The sequence below is a fragment of the Labeo rohita genome, chromosome 17 (assembly GCF_022985175.1).
Source record: "Labeo rohita strain BAU-BD-2019 chromosome 17, IGBB_LRoh.1.0, whole genome shotgun sequence".
Lineage (NCBI taxonomy): Eukaryota > Metazoa > Chordata > Actinopteri > Cypriniformes > Cyprinidae > Labeo > Labeo rohita.
The window spans coordinates 15,293,548-15,320,452 of record NC_066885.1 but is presented as its reverse complement, the minus strand read 5'-3'; the positions used below and the strand labels follow the sequence as shown (position 1 = coordinate 15,320,452).

General features: G+C 37.6%; 1 protein-coding gene across 7 annotated transcripts in view; it reads right to left on the bottom strand.

Annotated features, from left to right (window-relative positions):
- ehbp1 (EH domain binding protein 1) overlaps positions 1–26,905 on the bottom strand; it is a 155,140-nt gene that overhangs the window by 14,283 nt on the left and 113,952 nt on the right. For 5 of the 7 annotated variants that reach the window (XM_051133123.1, XM_051133126.1, XM_051133125.1 and 2 more), the window contains 3 exons: positions 21,582–21,720; positions 21,111–21,211; positions 15,997–16,123 (listed from right to left, as the gene is read on the bottom strand). In XM_051133123.1, the coding sequence (XP_050989080.1) occupies positions 15,997–16,123; positions 21,111–21,211; positions 21,582–21,720 (367 nt within the window). The remainder of the gene's footprint in view (positions 1–15,996; positions 16,124–21,110; positions 21,212–21,581; positions 21,721–26,905) is intronic. The other 2 variants (XM_051133124.1, XM_051133129.1) reach the window with 1 other exon arrangement.

Here is a 26,905-nt window from a genome sequence, read left to right as displayed (position 1 = left end):
TTGTAAGGGAATGACGGATTAGCAGCCGCATCCCGGAGGCCAATGCCTGAGCTTCAACACTGACAGTGCCCTGACAGCATGAAAGAAGTCCTCGCTTTACCACTAAAACAAATAACACGCAACACAAACACACACGTTCGACAGTGCCAACACTTAATCTACGGTCTTTGCTGGGGACGACCCAAAAAAATTGAATGTTCCATCTTCATTTTAATTTTTAACCTTTTAACTGTCACGCGTACCCTCAGAGGGACGCCTAATTTTACTTCACTATATTATAATTAAATCCTAATCTAATCATGACAAACTATATATCGTTGGAAAGGTCTAAGACTCCTAAATTGATATTTCACCACTGTTTTTTGTTACAAATTATGTAGGAACAGTAACAGATTAATTTATTACAAGAGTGCACTTCAAACATCCACATTTTTCGTTGCCTTTTTCCCTATCATGTTTTAGAAATGATCATAAATTATATAACAATTGAAAGTTTAAAACCTCAAAATTCATCCTTTGAAACACATTTTAAAATCTGACATTGCATTACCATGGAAATGGTACTTTCACATCTATGTTCAAAAATGGGTGTGACAGTTAAAGGGTTAACTTTTAGCAATTTTGTTGTGTTTTTGTCATTTTCAGTAGTTTTTTTATATAGATGTCTGTATAGTTTAGTAATTTCATTCCAGTTTTAGTTCTGGATATTTTTGTACGTTGTAAGTTAAGATAAATTAAAATGTTAGAAAGATCTATATAACTAGAAAACATTTATATTGCAAAGAATATTGCCATTTGTAAAATACAAATAATAATAAAATATATAATTTTTTTGTAAATTATATAAACAATTCTAATAATTTATCTTAAACATTTCATTAACTTTATTCATATTTTTTTTTCACATAATTTTAACATGATTTATTGTCTTCCGAGCACGGAATAAAATCGGTAACACTTTACAATATGGTGTAATTTACTAATACCAGTTAATGTATTAAAATGAACAAACAATGAACAATACATTTATTACACTATTTATTAATCTTTGTTAATGTTAGTTAATAAAAATACAGTCGTTCACTGTTTGTTCATGTTAGTTTACAGTGGGTTAACAAATGTTAACAATCACAACTTGTGATTATAATAATGCATTAGTAAATGCTGCAATTAATTTAAACTAAGATTACTAAATGCTGTAGAAGTATTGTTCCTTCTTAGCTCATGATAACTAACGTAGTTAAGTAATGAACACTATTGTAAAGTGCTACCATAAAATCTAATTTAAAATAAAACAACCTGCTTCTCTAGCCTGGCTGATCATTCCCAATAGCATTCACTTTGGAATGAAGAAAGGTAGCAAAAAAACTCAAGATAGACCGCCACACACCCTGTAGTCCACACATACACGAGCGCAAGGGGCCAGGCTTGTCTGGTAGGCCCGAGGGCCTGTGTCCATGGCAGGGTGATCTGGCCTCAGTAGCTGAATCAGATTAAGATAGTCATCTCAGCCACTGTTGCATTCAAAACAGATAGCATTAATGAAATCCTCACACATTTCACAATCTGCCCCTCTTTCCTTCTAACCTTTACTGATTATTTACTTCTGCAGCACACACACATAGATACCCAATGTGAATATTTTCAAGTTAGATGTATATACACCTGTTAAATTTTAAATACACCCAAACAGCATCCAGACATGACTGCTCTGATTCCAAAATATCTATTAAATATCTGCAATAAAAACGACACCTTGATATTTGGAAAAAATGAGTGTACAAGATCTTTCCAAAAGTTGCTAGAATGTCTAAATAAGATTGTTTTTCATTTTGAAGGCATGTAATTAGGCCAAACGCTGTGAATAGCAAATTAATTATGTGAATTTAAGAAAAAAATAGAACCTTATTTAGATATTTACGGAATGATAAAAACCAAATAACTCTGAAGTAAACCACCGCAACAGGGGGATTGTTTTGCTTGGCATTTTGTTTAATTACAAAATTCCCCCTCATTTGATTTAGATAAAAATCTTTCTAAAGCATTAAGAAACCAGAACAATTACAAATTAATCCTGAGTCCTGCTAAGAGCTGGGTGTCTTTACTGAAGGGAAAAGAAGAAAAAAAAAAAAAAAAAAAAACAGGCTGGGGGTGGAGAGAAGAGGCCATAAAGAAAAGAAAAAGAAAAGAAATATATTAAACCCTGTGATCACAGCAAGCTCTTCTCATTTCTTATCCACCCGTTTTCTGTTTAATCCAATACCCAGTAATCCAATTTGTCTATCGGAGTTTGAAGGGGAAGATCTCCACTCCTCTGCCACTCAGTCACTTTTTGAACATTTACGATTTATTTTAAGTGGGCTGACTCTACTCACTCGTTCATTCTGTGCGTCTGACTGCCGTTTCGCTCTTTTTTTGTTGTCGGGAGTTAAAATGCATGAAAAAGAGAGGGAGAGACAAATAAAAAATAAATACGTAAAAAAAAAAAAAAAAAGGTGGGGTGGGGGGGAGAACAAGATGAACAAGGTTTTGTGCGACTGAGAGGAAGCTCATTAAGGCCCAGTCAGGGAGTCTTTTTGAATATGCATGAAGGCAATAATCAGATCTTCACTCGTCACTGAAGGAGAGAGCGGTGAGTACAAAAGGATTGATTTAATTACTTTGAGTGGGTCTGCAATGTGGAGAAGTCTTGTTAGCGTGGGCTGAAAGGGCCGCGCTCGCCTTGCGCCGCTCTGATGGAAGGTAGTTTAGCTTCAACCACAATACCTAATCTCAGGATAAAGCCCCAGCCATTGTGCTTTAAGACGCCTATCACTAGTTTCAAAATGGACCGAACACATTTTCTCTTGTTTAAGCCAACCTAGTTAACCGCTAACCTTTTCCCCTGTTTGCTATTTATCTGGGGATTGGCCTCTTTAGGTGGCCAATACGCTGAAAACGCAAGAAGAGGCATATAGAAAATCTTCAAAAGCTTACATTTACTCTACCGAAGCAAAGGTTAATTAATTTGACATTAAACCTAAATCACTAAAATTTTATCACAGTATCTAAAAAAGAAAACATTATCATTTATGATCATATGATCACAAACCAACACTAATAGAACAAGAGCAGCCATGTTCAATTTAATTCCTCTCAAAGCATCCCGACACTAGGTTTTCAATTGCCGCTGGTATTATTGACCTTCAGTTGCTTGCTCTGCAGCTTATGAGGAGGGATTCATAAGCGAAGCGGCCTTACATCGAGGATAGAAGAATGGCAGGAGGAAAACAGGATCGCTTAAGTCGCCCTTAATGACAGAAAAGTCTTGGCTATACATACACCGTTATCATACATCCTTTCATGTAATTGTTTGAACGTTCAGTGAGGGGCTGACAGAAGATAGGCTGTACCTTAATACTCGTCTCTCACCCGCCCCTCAGCGCTGTTAACACAAACAACTCCTCTGCAAACACTGCAGTCCCCCAGCTAATAGCAGACACCTCGCACTTTATGCCGAGTTTGGCAGGGGCAAAACAAACATATGACAGATAATAGATTTTTTTTCTTTTTTTTGGTCATAAATACAAATTGGAATGTGCTCCTTTTACCTTACTTTCAGCGAATTTGCATTCTCACAAATATGCTTCTGTTGCTACAAATTATTGACATGGGGAGTAACAGTATATGAATTTTAGCCTGGCTGTCTGAGTTAAGCACCGGGAATCACAAATATGTCCATCTCTGTCCGTACCCCCTACTCTATTAAACTGTGTTTGTATTCCCCCCCTTCTTTTTAATCAATAAACATTATCACAGACTGACAGACTATCAGCTAGTGTTGGCCGTTTCTTGCTCCTTAATCCCTGGGCCGCCTGTCCACTATCGCAGCTTCACGATGAGCGTAACAGCCAAGACAGGCAGTTTACATTACAAAACAACAATTACAGCCCTCTTCACAACAGCACTCGTGACAAATAATAATGCAAAATGACAGAAGGTTGGAAAACAGATGAAAAGACGCTCGATGGATAAAACAGTTTGACTGATACAGTTTGACTTTTTTAAAAACAGTTTGAGTTTTTACATTTGTGCATTTGGTAGATACTTTTATCCAAAGTATTGTACACTGCACTTACACATTTATCAAGTTCCTGGGAATGAAACCCAAGATTTTGCAATTGCTCTACAATAATATCATTAAAATTCAATAGAAAAATAAAATAAATAAATACAATAAAAAGTAAAATAAAATAAAATAAAATAATATTATATATATATATATATATATATATATATATATATATATATATATATATATATATATATATATATATATATATAGTTGTGTTGCAATTAATCGCATCCAAAATAAATGTTTTTGTTTCTATAACAAATGTATGTGTACGTGAATACGAACACATATATATTAAATATATAAAATATAAGAACGTAAATATATTAATCTATATACGTGTAAATATACACAGTACACATACATATATTATGTAAAAAAATATATATATATTTTGGATGAATCGTGATTAATCGTTTGACATATATAGCAAATATAGTTACAGAATAGTATTATTCATAGAATAAATCAACAATATACAACACAGTTAAAAATCAATTAATAATGTATATAAATATATACTTATAAAGTTATAAGGGTCAATTTTCTGAAATTGAGATTTATACATTATCTGAAATCTGAATAAATAAGCTTTCCATTGATGTATTGTTCGTTAGGACAATATTTGGCTGAGATACAACTATTTGAATATCTGGTGCAAAAAAATAAAATAAAAATATTGAGAAAACTGCCTTTAAAGTTGTCCGAATGAAGTTCTTAGCAATGCATATTACTAATAAAAATTTAATTTTGACATATTTATGGTAGAAAATGTACAAAATATCTTCATGGAACATGATCTTTACTTTAAGAAAAATCAATCATTCTGACCCATACAATGCTGACTATTACTACAAATATACCCATGCTACTTAAGACTGGTTTTGTGTTCCAGGGTCACACATATATATTTACAGAGCAAATTATGCTACAGAACAGAATTATTAATAAAATAGACATAATAAAATAAAATTTTTAAGTTTCACCAACCAAGTTAACCCTAAAACGCAACCGTGAACCATAAAACCGATTTTATTATATGACCTTCAGGGTGAAACCCTGGAGCCAGAGGTCCTTTCCTCTTTTCTTTCTTATTTTGACAAATACTATCATTTCACTCTATCACCCACTTTAAGCCTGCTTTTGGGAGCGCTGAACACAGGGGCAGAATCAAGGGCCTTTGGAAAAAGCTGAGTACTTCAGGTAATTAAAGCTGGGTGAGTGGCAGACGAGAGCGGTAAAAAAAAGATCACCTGGTGAAGCCCTCCGAAAAGGTGTTTCATTAAAAGCCTTTTACCATACAAGCACGGCACAATGTGGGGACGCCGTATTTTACCACTTGTGCTCAACAGGCCCTCAGAGCAGAGGCTCGGATGAGAGCAGAAACCTATCCCGGTTAATAATCTCATAACAAAAGCTAAAAGACATCATCCTATTAACTAGTGGTCTCCAGCGCTAATGCGAGGTACTGCCCTGTGCCTCTGTATAGAGAACTCAGCTATTAAAAAGGAGTGTGTGAACAGCCGGCAGGAGACTCCGTCAGACCCGGGCCCTCTTTCACCCTTTATCTGTCCCCTCTCATTCGGGAGCTGTCAGTGATATCATGAAGCTGGAGGAAATCGTTGCCGCCGTTTGTCAAAAACACTGTCTTGTTTTAACACGGAAGTCACGTCATTTCTGCTTCGCGATTTAGATATCGTTCGATTCTCGGCGATAACTCGGACGAGGAATGCTAGTGACACCTCCCCCCTTTCCCTCCGGCACCTCCAACTCCTTGTTGCACATTTTACCTTTTTTCTTTTCTTCTTTCCTCTGTCCTTTCTTTCTCGGGGGGAATATTAAATGAGTGAGCCGGCTGAAAGGCGCTGAGTCGCTGACACAAAAAGCGTTAAAAATTCTCATTTGGTTGTCTTTATTTTGCTAGCGCCATGTGGTCCTTGAAGATGTTGAAAACACGGGAAGCAGAGGAAAGATCAGAGCCGGCTCATTAGCATTGGGACAGAACTGGAGAGGCAGCGGTGTATAGTGGGCCCTACTCCAGAGCTCCAGTGAGAGCGGTTGGTGGTAAGCTCCCTGTTTCATTGTGCTTTTGTCTTTCCTCCGGGTCTACCTCACAGCGGGGAGCAACGCTAGCCCCAGGTTACACAAGGGAATTATGGGAAAAAATTATTTTGACCAAGGTGGAGAGGACTCAGACATTGTCAGACGTATGCTTCGCGTGCAAAGATGATGTTCTTGGCGAGACGGCAGAGAAGGTGTAACTGATAATTCTTCAAAGTCTCCATCACATTCTCATTGAACTCGCAGTCTGGGGGAAAAAAAGACCCTACAGACCAACAGTGTTCTCATAAAATCAATAGTGCAATAGTTATGCAGAAATGTTAAAAAGAATATTTATTTGGTCATGATGACAGCATCCATACTGACTGACTAAACGCCTCACGTTTTGATGGAAATAGGGAAACATCACTTCTAACCCGTTTCCATCTCACCCCTGCCTTCCCGAGTCGTAGTGAAATGGATAAAGGTCTAGTTGGATGGGTTTATCGGGTAAATCCTGCTGGTTGGCCTGCTATCTTGGATGATGACCCTGAAGAATGTCAACAGCTCATTTCCCCAAAGCTGGAAGGAGTCACCATGGAAGTCATAATCTGCTCCTCCGCAAAGCCCTCGATTCAAATGCCGAATCTCTCCATCTTTTCAAATATATATTAACAGGAATCGTCCACTACTGCGCACCCATAACACTCCTTGTAAGTTCTGAGAAGGAAATGTTTGGTACTAAATAGTCCGGCTTTCAATTTGACAGAATTGTCTTTTATTTCATGCCTTTATATTGTAGTTAAATTAACTGACTTGAGAAGGTCAGACCACTTTGATTGTAGCTTAAAGCATGGTGCTAGCAACACCAAGGTCACAGGTTCAATTTTCAGGAAATGCTGATGAAATGTATAAATTAAAAATGATTAGAAGTTTTCACCTACTCGAAATGCTTACTTGTGATTGGTTCTAATATTTAAATAATTTCTAACCAACACATTCACCCACGCCCTGCATTTTCTGTTCCTACCAACAGGACGACAGCAACACCATGAGACACCAGAGTGATTTTTTGGCCATGTTGTCGGGGGTCGTCTGGTTGACACTAGCTGGCCTCCAAAAAGAGCCCAGGACCAGATGTTACCGAAATGATCAACAACCAAAGCAACAATGGCTACAGGGGGAGGGAGAGAGCAGCATAAATTAATGGCTGATTTCTCTGGCTTTGATGGAATTAGCGGTACTTCTTTTCTCAATGTGCCATGTGAATGTCCTTGCGTTAAACGTTTTTTTTTCCTATTCTCTTTCTCTCTCTCTCTCTCTCCCCTTTTTCCCCCTTTTTGACAAGTAAGGCCACCCAGCAGAAAGCAACTGATGCAAAACCCCCAAGTAATCCCTGTGTTTATCTCTCCACTGTGGTAAGTCTGAACACAGACCCCATTATCTCACGGATTTGAGCAAACTTTCATTTATTTGTTGGCCTTGGGTATTCTCTTTCTTCAACTTCGATGCCTGAGTTTAGGATCCCCTGATTCCCCTATTCCAATGTAAATAGATTTGCATAGTGTCACAATGCATCTAGCTGAGGTACTGATTAGCTGACAGAGGGGAGGCCTGTTTGCAAGGGTGGGGGGACCCCAGTAGACATGTACATGTAAAAAGGTGCCTTCCAGGAGGGAGCAGTGAGCACATACATATGTATCTGTGATTGCATGAAGCTTCTCAAAATCTCCACACAGCCAAATGGAAAAGGGCTGCTTGGATTCCTGCCCCCATCTCTCGCTCTCAAACCAAAACTAACGGCATCAACTGCACCAGATTTAACTACTAAAATGGACACAAATGGACCTCACAAAAATGATCATTTTTAGGCATTTAGGTAAAAAGACATTTAGATAACACAAAAATGAAAATGATGTCACCATTAAATCATCTTCATATTGTCCCAAACCTGTACGACTTTCTTCTGTGGAACACAAAATATATAGATATTGACTTTTAACTTTGACAGAAGATAGAAAATGTTCATTTTAGGGTGAATTAACCCTAATAATATTATGTAGCATGAACATGTCTACTAAACAATGCTAATTAGGACTTTGTACAGTAGATGCTTTTGACAGTCATTTGAAAGGCTGCAAATCTTGTGGGCCAGTAGGTGTCAATCATTTGCAGTTACAATAACAAGCTACCATTAAATATGAGATATTTATATAGCATTAACAAAACGTGGCAGTCCTGCCACCACCTATTTTAAACGCAAGCCATTTTGGTAATACATTAGTGTGTGTTAAGAACAGGTTGTAGCCATTTAGGAGTATCTATGTTATCTCATCTACTTAGGACCCGCTCCACCTCTCTGTTTACATACTAGAGGTGTGAAATTCTGGGGGGTTATCAGAGCTTGAGCAACACTCCATTGAGAGATGCTGAAATGGCTACCTGTAGAGACGACAAATTAGCACAAGCAGCAAGGTCCCGTCAACACCTGCAGAATGTTTTTCTTACTAATATATGATTTGCTTTTATTTGCTTAATCCGTTTTACAAGTAAACGTCTGAGCAAACGATTGCGGAGGGTGAAACCCATCTGCTGGCCTCCGAGATTTTCTGCCTTTCAGATCACCGTCAAAAGCATTTAAAAGTTGCTGTTAGCACAATGCAAAAGAAGATATTTTGAAGACATCTTCCACAGAATACAGCAAATCATGTAGGTTTGAAAAAACATTTTCATTTTTGGATGAACTATTCCTTTAAGGCCAAAAGGTACAAGGAGAGAAGAATGTGGTAAGGCTTGGAATGAAGGAAAATGGGCTAGTTGAGTGCGGAGGTGCTACTCCCTCTGCGTTGTAGTCATTTCCCTCCTGCAGTGTGCCTTTGCATAATTTGCCCCTCCTCCCCCATTAGAGCGGTCGGCTCGTCTCCCCGGGCCATGTGTTAGAACAAATTTGAGCAGTGTCATATTGCACGTATTTCAACAAGGCCAATACGGTTCCCGCCCAATTTGCTTAATGAATTAAGCTGAGGAGAGTAATGGATGTGCTAACACTATTAGCCGCCCTCCACACATCTGCATTGTGGATTCTGGCGTTTTCTTTTCTCCCCCCTTCTTACCCTCCCATTTTTCCCCCCTCTCCTCAGGTTTGCTTAAGGACAAATTGATAATGAGTCTCCTCCCTACAGTAACTATAAAAAGTCGCTTCCCTCGCTATCTTTCCATCTCTACTAAGCGGCTAACAGCAGAACAATAGCATTTAAATGGTCATTTCCATTAGCTCAAATGAGCTGTTTTGGGTGTCGTTAGCGTGTTTTAGCATGCTAAAGGTGGGCTGGGGAGAGCGGCCGTGCGCTGATAAGGTTCAGGTAGTACGTTAGAGGAATGTGTAGCCTAGAGAGGCCCATACAAAGGGAAATGAACAACAACTGAGCTAGCATAGCAGGGCTGTTAGCACGTGAATGCCCCTAATTACAGGCCAACCCCGCGTCATTACACTTAATTGTAAAGTGTGTCTTAATCAGTTTCCATATGAAAAGGTCTATTAATTAAGTGCATGACTGAAATTCAATTATGTTGTCAGGAGACAATTTGTAAACCAAATAATGATCAATTATGCAAACAGAGTCCCGCGCACCCAAACTGTTTTGCTAAGCCTTTTTCTAGTAGAGATCTCTAGGAAGAATTGAATTGAATAAAATTAAAAACAAATTTAACAACGGGCATTAAATTTATGTGTCAAAGAAATTGTCATTTAAAATAAAAAGTGGGGTGTTGCGCTCATGGGATGCAAGTCAGATTGAAACAAATCCATTCCCGTCTCTTTCCTACTGTCCTCCACATTATAGACAAAATCCCATAAAAATGAAAAAAGACAGTCACGCACACCAGTGCCACAAAACACACAACAAAAACTAAACTAAAAAAAACGCCCAGCAGATCATTGAGGTCTTGGCTGGCGTTGTGGAGAGCGGCCCTCTGTTATTCTGCGCGTATGGAGCCGCAGTGGCACGGCACTAGCTGCTTTTGGCTGGGTCTTACTGGAATGGCAGTCAAAGGGGGGGGGAGAAGATGAAAAGGCCTCAAGATGCTTCAATAAAGGGGAGATTATAATAAGCGCCATCATTGTGCCCCTTTTGAAAATGTTAATCAGGCATATCACTGCCTGCCTGCAATGCCACATGTAGCAGCGTTTAACTTAACTTCACACCAACAATTTAGAGGACAGCAAGGCCACTGCAAAACACATGGGGGGGATGAAAGAATAGAGGGAAAGGGAAAACAAACAGGGACGGAGAGGGAGCGCTACAACGGCGACTCGTCGTAATTTCTGCCTTGTTATAAAAATCTAAATTACACGTCTCTCGATGCAGGCCGTATCTCCCGCAACCAACAAACCCTTCCCCCCCGACACCCCCCTCCGCAGACACTATCCACCCCGTGCGTTTTATCTTAAGATTCTCAGACAATGCCTGGAGGATCCCCTTCTCTAATCTTCCTTAAAATCCCCTTTCATTCAACTGTTAAAGAATGTTTGAAAGCCTGACACCAGACCAAAAAAAAACCCTCTTCACATCTGGGAAAAGCTTTCGGAGGGAGGGCTTGCTGGTTGGGGGTTTGAATGCAAAGTCAATGCAACTTAACTAATTAAATTGTTTTTGGCTCTCGAACATTCCAAAAAAAGAGCTGATTTGCTTACGGCGTCCATCGCGATAAACCGGACAAATGCGTTTTTGTCTTCCTCAAGGAGAAATGAGAAATGAAAGGAGTGGCGCTAATGTCTTACAACATGCATTAATCGAGGCTAAAGGTCTAACCTGTTTATATTAGGTAGCGAGAATACATGACTTCACAAAGGCGGCCTACGCTGCGCGCGTAACGGTCCGGTGAGAATTAAAACCAGCGGGAAGAACAAAGGCCGCAAAAGCCAGCAGCTGAAAATGGACCATTCTGATGTTAACCAGCTCTTGAAGTCGAGCACATAGTCCAGCGCTAAACCTGAATAGGCGGTCACCTCCTGATCCAGCGCTGGCCTTTGGTCGTGCCGATAAAAGCCATCCTTATGAGCCGAATTCCTGCGTTTGTCTCCAGGCTTACTTTTCCGCTACTCACGGCGCACGCTTAGCAGGAAGGCTAAACGAGGTCTTTGGTCTTTAAAATTAGAGTGGACAAGCTAGCGAACTAGCATGCAAATCCCATGGAGGAGAAAGAATAGGACAGAGGGAGAAAAGGGGGAAAAAAAGAGAACTGAAAGAGAGACAACAGAAGAAAGAGAACAGCAGAGAGGGAGAGAAAAAGAGTTTGCCGATTACGCCGATAGAAGCCGGTGCGTGCCGATTGCGAGAGACATCACAAAACCCGTCTCGTCCCCAGAACCGGGGCGAGTATTATGCTCTAAACACTTTTCCTTCTCTTACTGCGGAAAGATTATACTGGTTATCCTATTAATGCAGCTGAAATGCCATTCTAGTGTCTTTAAGCTCTTGCATAGGAGGTCAAGAGGACTATGCCACCGCTTACAAGCATGCTGTGGATGTAATCTTCCCAAAGTTACAATAATTAATGTTAAGCTTCTTTAGCAATACGTTTCTGAAAGAACTTGCCTGATAATATACTTAAAGCTGTGTTAGCTGTTAGCTGTTGTCTGAGCTCCGAGACCATTTCCCCATGCGACTCACGTAGCCAAGCTTAAATCTTTAGTCAAACTAAGGGGCTGGTTACAAGCATGTTGCCTTAGCCACACAAGCAATTCCATTTCGGTCTTGGCGGAGCTGAGATCTATAAACGCAGACACTCAAGCAATTATTTCTGCATGGCCAACACTGCCTTGGAATGTGGGCACGGAGAATTAATGTGGGAAAACTGAGGAAAAAAAAAAAAAAAAAAAAATTCGACAAACAACAAAAAAAACCTACTGACGTTTTGAAACTAAAATATAAAAAGGTGCACATCCGTCAAAAAGCCCGGAAGAGGACGGCCACGTCCCCTAAAAATAAAACAAACAAGACGGGACTCTTCCGACATCGCCGCACGTCTGTTTTTTTCCGCCGCAGACTGTGATGGCTTGTCTGTAAACTGCATTAAGCTGATGATATCCGTCTTGTATGAATTTCTGTGACCGCGGCGGAGAAAAAGAGAACGGATTAGCATGCAATAAAACCTGTGTCAATCTTATCAGACTCAAGTGCAATTTTTAAACATATGTTAATCTCACCTAAAACTCATTCTTTTCCTCTGTGCTTTTTTCGAAAATCTCTTATCGAGAACTCTGTAGGTGTGTGGGTTTTAGAGCGCCTTTAAATGCCATTATTTTCATAATTGCGTTCATTGTTGCAGGTTATAAAGCAATTTGAAAATCATATGTGTGCATAAATGCATGCTGAGCAGATGTCAGGGAGATGCATTCAGAGGGTTGCTGAATATCAAAAGCCGTGCAGATAACATTTACACACATTTCAATGCTGCGCGCTGAAAAAATTTCAATGTGATTCGGGACGGTATTGTGCTCGGACAGAATGGCGAGTGCGCGAATAGCTCTCCTCTCTCGCTTTTGATTTCGCCAAACGTTCAAAATTGATATGTTTAGAAAATCGGGTGACAATAACGTATTTAGACGTAATTCTGGGGATGTGGCTAACTGAGGTAATGGTTGAGCTGCTGGCGAGTGCGTGTGTGTGTGTGAAGGACACTGCTCCCTCTGGTGTGGGAATAACAAGTTCATTAGGCAGGAGCCACCGCAGGCCTCTGCGTTCCCCCGAGCGCTCTGCGTTCCGTTTACGGCCTCCTAGCCCATCAGCGGCTGCATCATTAGGGCTCTGCCATAATTAAGAGCTGTTAGAAAGTGAATTCTCCAACTGCAGATTAGAAAATTAAACTATTTACTGATTACATATTAATAGAAGACAACAATGGCAGTCGCCATAAGCTTGGAAGGCAACCAAGGAATACATCTGTGTACTTAATTACCATAAACAATGGTTGCATGGAAATAGAGTTTTATACGCATTCCCTTCTGTAATACGCCTGATATCAGAAGACACTTGACAATTCGTGTTCAATTATCTTCATTCTTTAATGTGCTGTGAACTGCACACAGTAAATAAATTAACCAGCCCAATTACTGTGAATTCATCTGGGAAACAAACGCAAAAAACCAGCAGACTAAGGCAGAGCGTATAATGAGAGGGGGAGGGGGGTATCAGGAATCACGAGTAGTTCTTAATACAGTTTTTATATGTATAGAAATATAATTTTATATGGGTGCATACATACAGATATGCATACGCATGTTTATTTAACTTTTGATTATTTATTTGCAGTCAATGTATGCATGTACTGAATATACATTCTAAATATGTGACCCTGGACAACAAAACCAGTCATAAATAGCATGGGTATATTTGTAGCAATAGCCAAAAAATACATTGTATGGGTCAAAATTTTACATTTTTTATTTATGCCAAAAATCATTAGAATATTAAGTAAAGATCATGTTCCATTAAGAAACTTTGTTTCAAAAAAATTTTTTTGATTAGTAATATGCATTGCTAAGAATTTAGACAACTTTAAAGGGATTTTCTTAATATTCTGTTTTTTTTTTTGCACCCTTAGATTTTCAAATAGTTGTACCCTGGCCAAATGTCCTAAGAATACATTAATGGAAAGCTTATTAATTCATATTAATCTCAATTTTAAAAATGGACCCTTATGACTAGTTTTGTGGTCCACGGACACATATCTATTCTCTCTGTCTATGTATATATATATATATATATATATATATATGTGTGTGTGTGTGTGTGTGTGTGTGTAAAATTGTAATAACATTAGGGATGTCAAATGATTATTCACATTTAATCACATACAAAATAAAAGTTTTAGTTTGCCTAATATGTGTGTTTACTGTGTGTAATTATTATGTATTATGTATATATAAATACAAACACATTCATGTATATATTTAAGAAATATTTTTAAGTATATGTATTTATTATAATTTTTATATAATTTATATTATATATAAATACATTTTTTTTTTACATAAATAACATATTTCTCTTAAATATATACATGAATGTGTTTGGATTTATATATACATCATAATTACACACACTACAAACACTTATTAGGCAAACTCAAACCTTTATTTTGCATGCGATTTATCGCAACTAATCGTTTGACAGCCCTACATTATATACAACATATATGTGACCCTGGACCACAAAACCAGTCTTAAGTAGCACGGATATATTTGTAGAAAAAAAAAAAAAAAAAAAAAAAAAAAAACATTGCATGGGTCAACATGATCGATTTTTCTTTTGTGCCAAAAATCATTAGGATTTTAAGTAAATATCATGTTCCATGAAGATATTTTGTAAATTTCCTACCGTAAATATATCAAAACTTAATTTTTGATTAGTAATATGCATTGCTAAGAATTTCATGTGGACAACTTTAAAGGCGATTTTCTCAATATTTAGATTTTTTTTGCACCCTCAGATTCCAGATTTTCCTGTATCTTGGCCAAATCCTAACAAATTAAAACAAATTGACCCTTATGGCTGTTTTTGTGGTTAAGGGCACATATAACAATTATGCATATCATCCCTATAAAATTACAATATATTATAATACTAATTTATAATATTTGTACTAATTCAGTGCAACACAGCTTAGCATGATTATATTCATTATGTGTATTCTAGGCATAACACATGACATTTATTTAGTGTATATTTTGCTATAGAGGCTGTTGTCTGTGAACCTGACAGCGGTGTGAATTCACCTGTTTGCGGTGCTGAAATGCGTGCACTTGCTCAGACAGGTAAGCACATTAAGGTGAGACTCGTACATGGGGTCTGGTGTGTAACTGCGCCTCTTATTTCTGTGTGTGAGTGTGTAAATCTTGCCGAAATGTCTGGTTTGGTTCTCCACCTGCTAGGGCATTCAAGCCATTTATCATTCAGAGCGAGAAAAAAAAACCCTTCAAACGGACACAGCGGCTTTGACTTCAACAGGGTCCAGGTGAGTGTGAAGAGAGAGAGCGAGAGAGAGGGATGGATGGAAGGTTGGGCAAACACAAAACTGTGATAGTCATGATATCGTCCTCAATGTGATGGGGAAGCATAAAAATTCAACCATCGCCTTTCCCCTCCTTTCCGCTGCCCTTGTGGGAAATGATTGTTTTGTATCAGCATCTGGATGGAAGGAAGCTTTTCTTAAATTTTAGTTACTGAGGCGCTGGAGTCTCAGAACGGAGCTCCGTGTTTTAACAAAGGCTCGGCAGCCCTTTTTCCCTGCTATACACACCTGAAAGATCGCCCCACATCCTTTCATATGTGTATATGCGAGGAGAAGAGAGAGCGATAGAGAGAGAGAGAGAGAGGGAGAGGGAGGAGAGCAAGTGCATGTATCTATTAATATGTGTCTTTCATTATTTCAACATTTCCTTTTCGGTCCAGCCCCCAAACAGCAGCCCTCCCCATTTGTCTTCCTCCCCTCTTCACCCTTTACCCCTCTGCCGTATCCCCCCTCTCCCTCCTTCTCTCTCTCTCTCTCTTCTACAGCATATCATTGAAGGCCAGATATGGGGTTCTGTTGCGCATGGCTGCACGGTACTGTTCAATAGTGGCTGGCTGGCGGACGCTATCAGCACTAGTTATCAGCTCCCATGAAGGCTCTCTTATCACGGCGGCCCAGAGAGCCTCCCTGCATCCTCACCGCCCCTTTTCATATCCCCACTGCCGCCCCAACATCCCGGCTTCAAAGATTCACACTTCCCAAACTCCATAAGAGTTTGTGAACGCTCAATTTGCCAAAACTGTTTACAGTGTAATTGGGCGGCGTACCTGTGTCCATGAGATAGCGCAGACGCTTCTCCACACGCGAGGCCCGCGTGTCGATCTGCCTCTGCTCGCTCTCCAGCGCCGCCAGTTCTCCCACCACGTACTGACTGGTGTCTTTGAACGCTTTCTGCTGGGCAAGAACAAACGAGAGGAAGGGGGAGTGATGAGAGGTTAGAAATGAAGCATCACATCCTGGGTTTATATAGCTTTTTAATACCAGGGGAACAGTGGTCATAATGATGACTGGTGAATGTAGCTATAATTAATTAAGCAAATGAAATGTTTTTTTTTTTTTTGCTTTCTTTGGAAATGACGTACTGCTGTCAATTTTTAAAAGTGATAAAATGACATAATCATCCCCAAATTAGCATTACTAAGATGAGGTTAAGAAAAAAGATTTAAAAAACTTTCAATAAATGAAAAGAAAATAAATAAATAAATAAATAATAAACATAAAATAAAAGTATTGTGTTATTGATGTACATTACTGGTGTACAATTTTAAAAAGTGATAAAATGACATTCAAACATTTCTACATTAGGCTAAGATGAGGTATATATTAAAAATTATATATTTAAATGATATATATAAATGAAAATAGAAAAAGTTATAAATAAATTGCTATCTTAACATAAAATAAAAGTATTGTGTTATTGGTGTGTCACACATATTTAAAAAAAGCTATTCCAAAAAAAAAAAAAAAAAAAAAAAAAAAAAAATTTAAAAGTTGAAATAAATTAAAGAAAGTAAATAAATAAATACATTTGATACATTAACATATTGTGTTACATGTATTTAAAAAAAACTACTCAGAGTTTAAAATAAAATGACAAAAATAAATAAATAAATTTGATATATTCACATTAAAAAAAGGATTGTGTTATTGGTGTACATTATTGGTGTACACATTTTAAAAGTTATAAACTGACAAAGATTCCTAAATTCCTAAAAATAAATAAATAAAAGAAATTAAATAAATAAATAAATAAATGTATATATTAACATAAAATAAAAGTATTGTGTAATTGGTGTGTTACATGTATTAAAAAATATTCTTAAAAAAATAAAATAAAATAAAAAAAAAATAAGATTTTAACAAGTTTAAGTAAATGAAAGAAAGTAAATAAATAAATAAATTTGATATATTAACGTAAAATAAAAGTATTGTGTTATTGGTGTGTTACATGTATTTAAAAAAAAAAATACTCAGAGCTACTGTACCATTTTTTTCTAACTCTGCTTAAAGATTTGTTTATTTTATTTTATTTATTGTCTTAATTTCTGGCATCATAATATCTGTTTCTGCAGTTATGGACTTTAAATGCAGAGGTATGACTACATGCATGAATTACATTAAAAATATGCATGCTACTGTATAATAATTGATCATTTTTCTGATTATGTTTCAAGATGTATTTATTTATTTGATTTTTTTTATTGCCTTCCTAGTGTAATAATATGTGTTTCTGTATTTAATAACTGTAGTATTAAATGCTGAGGTTTGACTGCATGCATTATGTATTACATACATAAATAAAATGTAAAACAAACTGAAATACAACTGTGAAATAACACAAATAACGTTTGTTTTTTTGACGTTTGTTTTTTTGACTAAGATTTTTCCATTTATTTATTTACTGTCTTTTATAATTCCTGGCATTCAAAATGCTTTTCCACAGTTACGTACTGTAGCTTTAAATGCTAAGGTCTGACTTCATACGTAAAGCCTCAGGCAGGAGGGTGCACTTACACACCAATATAAACACGCTAAATGACCTCAGAGAGAATCCAGTATTACAGCAGTCTGGAGACTGACACACAGAGAGACCAAATTGAAATATACGGGAGAGGTGGGTCAGTGCCTAAGGGCCTATCAGCAGGGATCTAAGAGATCTACGCAGCACACGCGTGTGCTCAGATTCACTCATGTACACATTTGGAAACACGCTCCCTTTCTCTCTCACACGTGGCCCTGGTGGCAGCAGCACCCTCTGGCTCGTGGGAAACACTGGAGTGAGGGATGAGACAGTGATTAGGGAGAAATAGAGTAATTAAACTGCACGCTTATTTCTGAGTGTGTGATAGTGACAAGCACTCCCACCCCCTCTTTATTCCACTCGTTTATCGCCCTCCTCTGTCCTCTCCTCCTTCCATCCTTCCTACTATTCCGAGATAGAGGGGGAGGGAAAAAAAAAAAAAAAAAAAAAAAAAAAAGAGCGCTAATTTAAATTCACATCCTAAAGATTGTTGGAAAAAAAATATATATTTTTAGTGCTGATGCACCTTATTTCATAATAGGATGGAGGGAAATGGGGGAGAAAGTTTTTTTCCATCCAAGACAGCACTTTTTCTGCCTGAGTCCTCCTGCTGTCCATCAAACTCCACCTTCCTCTTCCTCGCTGCTCTATCAAATACTTCTCCCACAAATCAATTTTACACATGATCAGCCCCCTCCCCTCTGCTCTCGCCTCTCTGCCATAATTAAGTGTTGAAATTTCCATATATATTATATTAATGCAAACATCATTCGCTGGGTAATTCAGCTTGAGCTGGGTAATGGGCAAGTTCAACACCCATTAACCCCTACACAGAGAGGGGCAAAGCTGGTCTCTACTGACCTTCCCTCTCTCTCTCTCTCTCTCTCTGTGTCTATATCTATCTCACTCTTCCCAGGGTATGCTTCTCTATGCTTTGGCCCTATATATATGCTACTGCAAAAATTTAAATTTCATTAGATCGGCCTACATGGAGAGAACGAACGAAGATGGGACAAGAAGATAACTATATAATTCTGAACTATTATATATTTTAATATATAGATTTTAACATTTTAAAATAAAACAACGGCAATATTACAAAATATAAGGTTAGAAACTGTATAAATCACTTGTTTTCTAAAGAAGCATTGTCCAACAGTGACACCAGTGGGTGAAGTTACAGCGGGAGTCGGTGTTTCTCTCACTTCCCCTGAGCCCACTGAGTTTTAACAGACCCCCTAAAGCGTGCGCGATGAGTTTGGCAAAGGGTAATGGAGAATGAATGGGGGACGTCATGTGAGAGGAAGCAATGTCTCCATCATGATGGCTGTGATTGGTTCATGCAATATATCCCGCCTCTTGTGTTTGCGCACATTCGCAAAACAGTCTGAATGAACAATATAATGGCGTTAATAAGAAGACTAATTTAAAAAAGTAAGTTGACAACTTGCACACTTTGATATAACCACTTGGCTATGTCTAAATAATACTTAAAGGAGAAGTTCACTTCCAGAACAAAAATTTACATACAATTTACTCACCCGCTTGCCATTTAAGATGTTCATGACTTACTTTCTTTCTATTTCTTCGTAAAGAAATTATGTTTTTTGAGGAAAACATTTTAGGATTTCTCTTCATATAGTGGACTTCAATGGTGCTTGAGAGTTTGAACTTGCAAAATGTAGTTTAAATGCAGCTTCAAAAGGTTCTAAACAATCCCAGCCAAGGAAGAAGGGTCTGATCTAATGAAACGATCTGTCATTTTCTAAAAAAAAAAAAAATTACAATTTATATACTTTTTAACCTCAAATGCTCATCTTGTCTAGCTGTCCGTGAACTCTGTGTATTCTGGTTTAAGACAGTTAGGGTATGTTGAAAAACTCCCATCGCATTTTCTCCTCCAAATTCAAAATCGTTCTACATCGCCGTTTTACCTTTTTTTTTTTTGTAAAAGCCGCTTGACCTTCTTTGCATGTTCACTGGCAGTTTTGGGGGTAACGCATCACAAGTAACGCGAGTTACGTAATAATACTACTTTTTTCAAGCAACTAGTAAAGTAACGCATTAGTTTTGAATTTCTAAGAAAATATCTGAGTTACTTTTTCAAGTAAGTAAGGCCAGTTACTTTATTCCCCATTTATTGACTGACAAGTGTCCTGTCAGGAAATTGGGAGTAAACATGATGTTACTGTATTCTAGACTAAATGTGAACATGCATTAATTCATCTCACTCACAAAAAACAGATTCAGTATTCCTCAAAATGAATAAAAACAGTGAAACTCAGAATATGACACAACCCTGCAACAATTAAATATGTTAAATAAAACAATTATCCTTTATGTATTGAATCCCATTTTATTAACCAGTGTCTTTGCTGCTGAGCTTCAATGATGCAATTTAACAATACTAATAAGCAAAAATTACTTCAGATAAACTAACATTGTGTGTTTTTTTTTTCTTCATTTTTTGTGATCTCCTGCATAACTGTACCTTTCTTTCAGCCTAAGGTGAATTTATTTCACTTTTGGTGTAAAAGGGTTTTTACATTAGAATTGTTTTATATTAAAAACAAAGAAGCAAGCCTTGCCCTATGCTTACTTCCATAAAAAGTAACTAAGTCACGCAATTAGTTACTTTTTCAGGGAGTAACACAAAATTGCAATGCATTATTTTTAAAAGTAACTTTCCCCAACAAAGTTCACTGGGTCGGTACTTCTGCAGCGATTTTGAAGTTGGATGAAAAAATAAGATGGGAGTTTTTTGACATACCCTAACTGTCTCGAACCAGAATACACAGAGTACATGCAGAGCTAGACAAGACGAGCTTTTGAGGTTAAAAAGAATATAAATCGTAATTTAAAAAAAATAAATAACCAAATGTTTCGCTAGATAAAACCCTTCTTCCTCGGCTGGGATCGTTTAGAGCCCTTTGAAGCTGCATTTAAATTGCATTTTGTAAGTTCAAACTCACAGGCACCATTGAAGTCCACTATATGGAAAGAAATCCTGAAATGTTTTCCTCAAAAAAACATTATAAATATTTTAGCTATTTAAAAAAGTAACATTTAAATATTTAGCTTCAGAGAAAAGGACATAGAGGACTGAAAAAGGTATATCCACAACTCTGTCCACTTCCTTTTTACCTAATCTTACAATTATCAGGGAACAGCAGTCTAATTTGGCTGGTCTCTTCGGCTTTAGGGAAGAACAGATTGACATCAGCCTAAAAAAAAACCTCTCTGGCCCTCAGACAGATGTGAGTCACTGTGTGCAGGTTTGACGTCCAACTATGACCTGGTGTCACAGACTACATCAGAAAGAACAGCTCTGACGGAGAATTTAAATATGCATTTAAGTACTTCATCTTCAGTTGGCTTTCGTCCTTCCGTCTCTGTCAGAGCTCCTCTCTCCTCGGCCGCCCTCTTTAAATCTTCAGGCACTGATCTCTGCCTTTTAACCTCTGAAACGAGAGAGATATTAAAAGTTGATAGAGTTCATTCTCACAATCACAAAATGACTATAGATAAAAAAAATGAAGACACTTTTTCCTTATCAGATGAACTTTTAAACCAAACAGACAGATCTGACGTCTCCATTAAAGAAATCACTAAGTTTATAGAAACACCTTGTTATTAACTGTTGAGACACTTCAGTACTATTTTCACATTAAGCCTAATGAGCAGGCCTGAAAAACAAGCCGAAGTGCAATGGACATCTTCATGCAATTTAATGATTACTGAACTGTTCCACAATGTAAAATCCTTCATAAGCTCAAACTGTTCATGCAGTCAAATGGAGGAAGTGACATCAGCAAAAGTAAAGGACCTCACCTGGCCTGGTCTCTACGTATTGGCTGAATGATTTGAGCTGTGTTTTCCTGACCGCAGACTCCTTGTGGAAGACGACGGGACTGCGCAGACGCTCCGTTGCCCTGCGGAGACGCTCTGCGTGCAATTCATCAACATTATTCTATAAAAACATTAAAAAGAGGGAGAGACGGGGTGGGGGGGAAGAGTAAAAGAGCAGTTAACTTGAAAGTAGAGCAGAGTCATTTGAATAAAAGTTGCTTCTGATGCCGGTCGACATTAAAGAAAAGAACAAATTAGACACACATGGCCAAGAAATGTTTAACGATGGAGCGGCGCGCCCGAAGAACGGCCGAGGAAAGGTTCTGCAGCATTTGGTACATCTCCGAGTCCCACATTAACTCACAAGCACAAAGGAAATAAGGCAATTAAGTCTACTTTCAACAAAACCTGAGCCAGAAAATGTATTCAGATTATGCAAATTAAAAGCACTATTGTCTTGGAAGCGAACACGTGTTAGCAGCTTCTCACTGCGGCTTCCAATCACCTCAATATTGAAATGTGTTATTATGTGCTGGGCCCAATAAGCCAAGCAGACTGGAAAGCGAAACGGCAGCGTTCAGAATAACATTTGCAACGTCAATAATAATAGGAAACGTCTAATAAAGTTCGCAATTAGCGAACACGTTCCACTGCTTGAGACTGAGAGGGAGAAACATTGTTAGTGCAGACGCTAGCTCACTGGTGTGTGTACGAAAACCGCACAGCTAATAAAGACAAGCACGTACAAACAGACACACATACCGCCTTTGGCCTGTTTATTCTTAAATTATAACTTTTGAAAACAAAGCTGCAATTAGCGGGTCCCCGGAGAGAAACAAATTTAGCCTGATCTCAGAGACGTTCAGCGTCTGCATGTGTGAATATTAACGGTTATAGCTGTTTATCCAACCGATCTGACATGTTTAAAGGAACAATATCAGCTGTCAAAAGCCCTAATTTGTAGCTCCTCTTCATCCTGACAGATTGTGACTTAACTTTCAGTGTGCCTACAGGCTGGATGAGATTCTTAACACATACCTGTACTTGGGTCATGACATATTAAAGTTTAAACGATAAAGAAACGTGAACGTATGAAATATGTCATATGTAGCACAATACAATGTATTGGTCAAAATTAAAAATCATTAGGATATTAAGTAAAGACCATGTTCTATCAAGATATTTTGTACATTTTCTACTGTAAATATATCAAAACTTAATAATATTTTAGTAATATGCATTGCTAAGAACGTCATTTGGACAACTTTAAAGGTGATTTTCTCAATATTTAGATTTTTTCTTTTTTTTTTTTTTACACCCTCAGATTGCTGATTTTCAAATAGTTGTATCTTGTCCAAATATTGTCCTATCCTAATAAACCATACATCAATGCAAAGCATGTATCAGCCTTCAGATGGGGTATAAAACTCAATTAAAAAAAAATGACCCTTATGACTGGCCTTGTGGTCCAGGGTCACATATACTTGCATCAAAAAATAAGTACAATGTACTTATTGTGTTCATACTGTATTGCAAAATACGTTTGCTGCTATTGAGGTGGGATACAGGTAAGGTTAAGGACAGGATTGGTGCTATGGGTAGGTTTAAGAGTGGGTTAAGGTGGATTAAGGTGGTGTAACTAGAAATTACTTAAAGATGCAATTACATGCAATTATTTATTTTTTTTAAATATAAGTACAATGTAAAAAGATGTATGTACACAATAAGTGCACTGTATCAACTGATTCATTTAAATGTAAGTACTGTACATACTGTAGCAGTTTTTTATATTAGGCCACCTAATATAAAAGGGGACCCTAATTTTAAAACATGCTAATCATAAAATAAGACTATTCAAGGTAATACATGTACACATTAAAAAAAAAAAACTAATTAATTAATTAATAGATAGGATATAAGGGAGGAAAAAAACAAAAAAAATGAGCAATAACTCACTGATTCTGACTTATTCTGAGGGTGAAAAATGTAATTTCACCTCAAATCCGCCCATAAGTGGAGCACGCACTGCAGTTATGACAAAAAAAACCAAAGGCGTGAGCGTGTTACGTGTTAAAACGACACATTCAACAGCCTGGATCTCTAGAGACAGCTCAACAAAGCCCTTTAACCCCGTCTGATTCCTCTCATGTTAAAGTCCAAAGAAAACAAACAGGATTCAAACCCAAAGCCCCGCTAGAATCCTCGTTTCCCGGAGGACCTGAGGCCTCCAACCCTCGCTAACAACCCTTTCCTTGAAACACCTGCCCCCACGGCCCCTCGGTACCCTGGCTGGGGCAGATATCAGGGCTATCCCGGCATTGCGATCGGCGCTTTTTCATCTGTTATCGTCCCGATCATTACTGTGGCGGTGGGTATTATTTTGGCAGAGGTGTGTGTGTGTTTCTGGGATGCGTGACTAATGTTGCGGTCTGCTGCTCATTGCAAGCGGTTATCGTGTGCCACCATGGCAGCAGGCTCACAGTGCATAGAGACAATTGCTAATGAGACACAACCGGGAGCACTGGGGGACTGCAATGTGTGTGCTGGAGCAGAGGGGGGCCACTCTGTCCCGCATCGTTCTACTACGGCCTCGAGGAGTTGTGGGATGGGAGAATCCTCCAAAGATGGAGCGGTTGATTCAGATTTGGTAAGAGCGAAAAGATGGTACCACAACATCAGGCCTCGAGATACTCAAACTTCTTCATGCATACAAGCTGCATTGGAGAAGAGGGTGAAGATGGGAAAAGAGACGAGAGAGCGAGAACTGCTCTTTCTTTAAAACCCTACTAACTACTGGGGCTCAGAGCTGCAGTGCTCGTAACCCTGCTGATCCTCCCCTGGGCTTTGGCCTGTTGTGCAGGCCTGCAGGTCTGCAGCAGGTGCTGGACTGTTTATACAGAGAGAGAACCAGACCCTCATCACTAAAGCCATTTCATAATAAAGGTGTACTATAAATTACGGTTAAATAATCAGCTCACTTTATAATTACTTAAATGCAGTTGTAGTGTCACTCAAAAACAACTGCCAGCTCTTGACAAATACGTTTATGTGTTCTTTTATTGTATTTTATTTTATTTTATTTTTTTTTTTTTAAACTAGTGTCATACATAACCATTCAAAAGTTTAAGGTCAGTAAGATTCAGCAAAGGTGAATTAAATTAATGGGTAATAGCATTTATAACATTACAAAAGATTTGTATTGCAAATAAATGCTGTTCTTTTAAACTTTCTATTCATCAAAATTTGAGGGAAAAAAACTGTTAGGGTTTAAACAAAAATATTCAGCAGCACAACTGTTTTCAACACTGACAATAAGATATACCATCATATTAAACTTCTTTCTGCAGGATCATGTGACACTGAAGACTGGAGTAATGGCTGCTGAAAATTCAGCTTTGCATCACAGGAATAAATTACATTTCAAAATCTATTTAAAGAAAAACATTGTTATATTAAATTGTAATAATATTTCACAATATTACTGTTTTTATGGTATTTTCTATCAAATAAATCCAGCCTTAGTAAGCATAAGAGACTTTTCAATGACCGACTTTAATAAAATGTATTGACCACAAAGTTTCAAACAGTACCATATACTATCAGTCAAAAGTTTTTGAACAGTAAGATTCTAATGTTTTTTTTAAAGAAAACTCTCTTCTGCTCACCAAGCCTGCATTTATATGATCCAAAATACAGCAAAAGCAGTAAAACTGAGAAATATTTTTACTATTTAAAATAACTGCTTTCTATTTGTAATATAGTTTTAAAATGTAATTTATTCCTGTGATCAAAGCTACATTTTCAGCATCATTACTCCAGTCTTTAGTGTCACATGATCCTTAAGAAATCATTCAAATATGCTGATTTGCGGTTCAAGAAACATTTATTATTATTATTATTATCAATATTTAAAATGGTTTAGTACATTTTTTCAAGATTCTCTGATGAATAGACAAATCCAAAGATCAACATTTACATGAAATAAAAAAGCTTTTGTTTGTAACATTATCTTCTGAACTTTTTATTCATCAATGAAAGCTTAAAAAAAAAAAAAAAAAAAAAAAAAAAAAAAAAAAACTACTCAGCTGTCAGTTTCCAGCATAATAATAATAATAATAATAATAATAATAATAATAATAAGTGTTTTTGGAGCAGCAAATCAGAATATTAGAATGATTTCTAAAGGATCATGTGACTGGAGTAATGACGCTAAATTTCAGCTTTGAAATCACAGGAATAAATTACATTTTTAAATATTTTTAAACCGATAACAGTCCGAATGAGTAACAGTTTTGCATCACCATCAGGTCGGTAAATCAGTCTCTGGAATCTAACCCATTTGTGGCCAGTCCTTGGGAAATCTCAACCAATCATTTCACACCTGCTGCAGTGCACTGAATGAGGCCTGTCGACCCAAACGAACACATCACTGCAGTTATTGTGCATCAAAGACCCTGCTAACATCTGCTCGCAGGAAATCCCCTCTGTCAGCAGAGAGAAAGAGAGAGAGGGAGAAAGAGGCGAACAGGTGGGGGAAGGTAGTCGCCACCGTCTCTGAACATGCCCTGCAGTCACCACCTGGGGGCTCTGAATACAACAGCCAGATAGTAGGTCATCACACACGTATAAACACTAAGCAGTCAGTGGTACACAGGTATGCATGTTCTTACACACACAACGCTGGTATTTAATAAACACGGCAAATCAATCCAATGCATGTCAGCGTCGTGAGCCACACGCTGCTGTCGATACTTCCAAAGCTTTCTTCTCTGACAGAAAAGGTCAGGTGTTATATAAGGTAATGACTATAATGTCGTTCTGACTTGTTCATTTGTTCTGGCTTTATATATATAAAAACACATGATGTTCCTCAGGCGAATAATAACAAGAGACAGTAAATAATAAATCATTTGTACTTGGTGCTTACTGTGCAAAAAAACATACACCACAATGCTAATAGTTTTTGAGTGTCTTTCAGCACACTTCTTTGTGGTTGGTAGGGCTTTACTAAAGTGTTCTGTGTGGTTGTTTGAAAGACACATGTCTATAATATTCTGTTCTCTGAATAAGGCTTGGGGCCCTACTTTAATGTAGAGCTATGGGAGTTTTTGCTTGTTTTATTTTAAATTGTAGGTCTTTCAAGCTACAATCCACACAACTTGAAGTAACACTCATTTCACAGTTTAAAAGATATGGTTGAGTTTGTTCACAATGAATCAGTTATAACAGTGATGTTTGCTTAGCAAACACAAGTAAACAGTCCCCCCTCATATAAAGGACTACTATGGTGCCCAGAGTTTAAACTT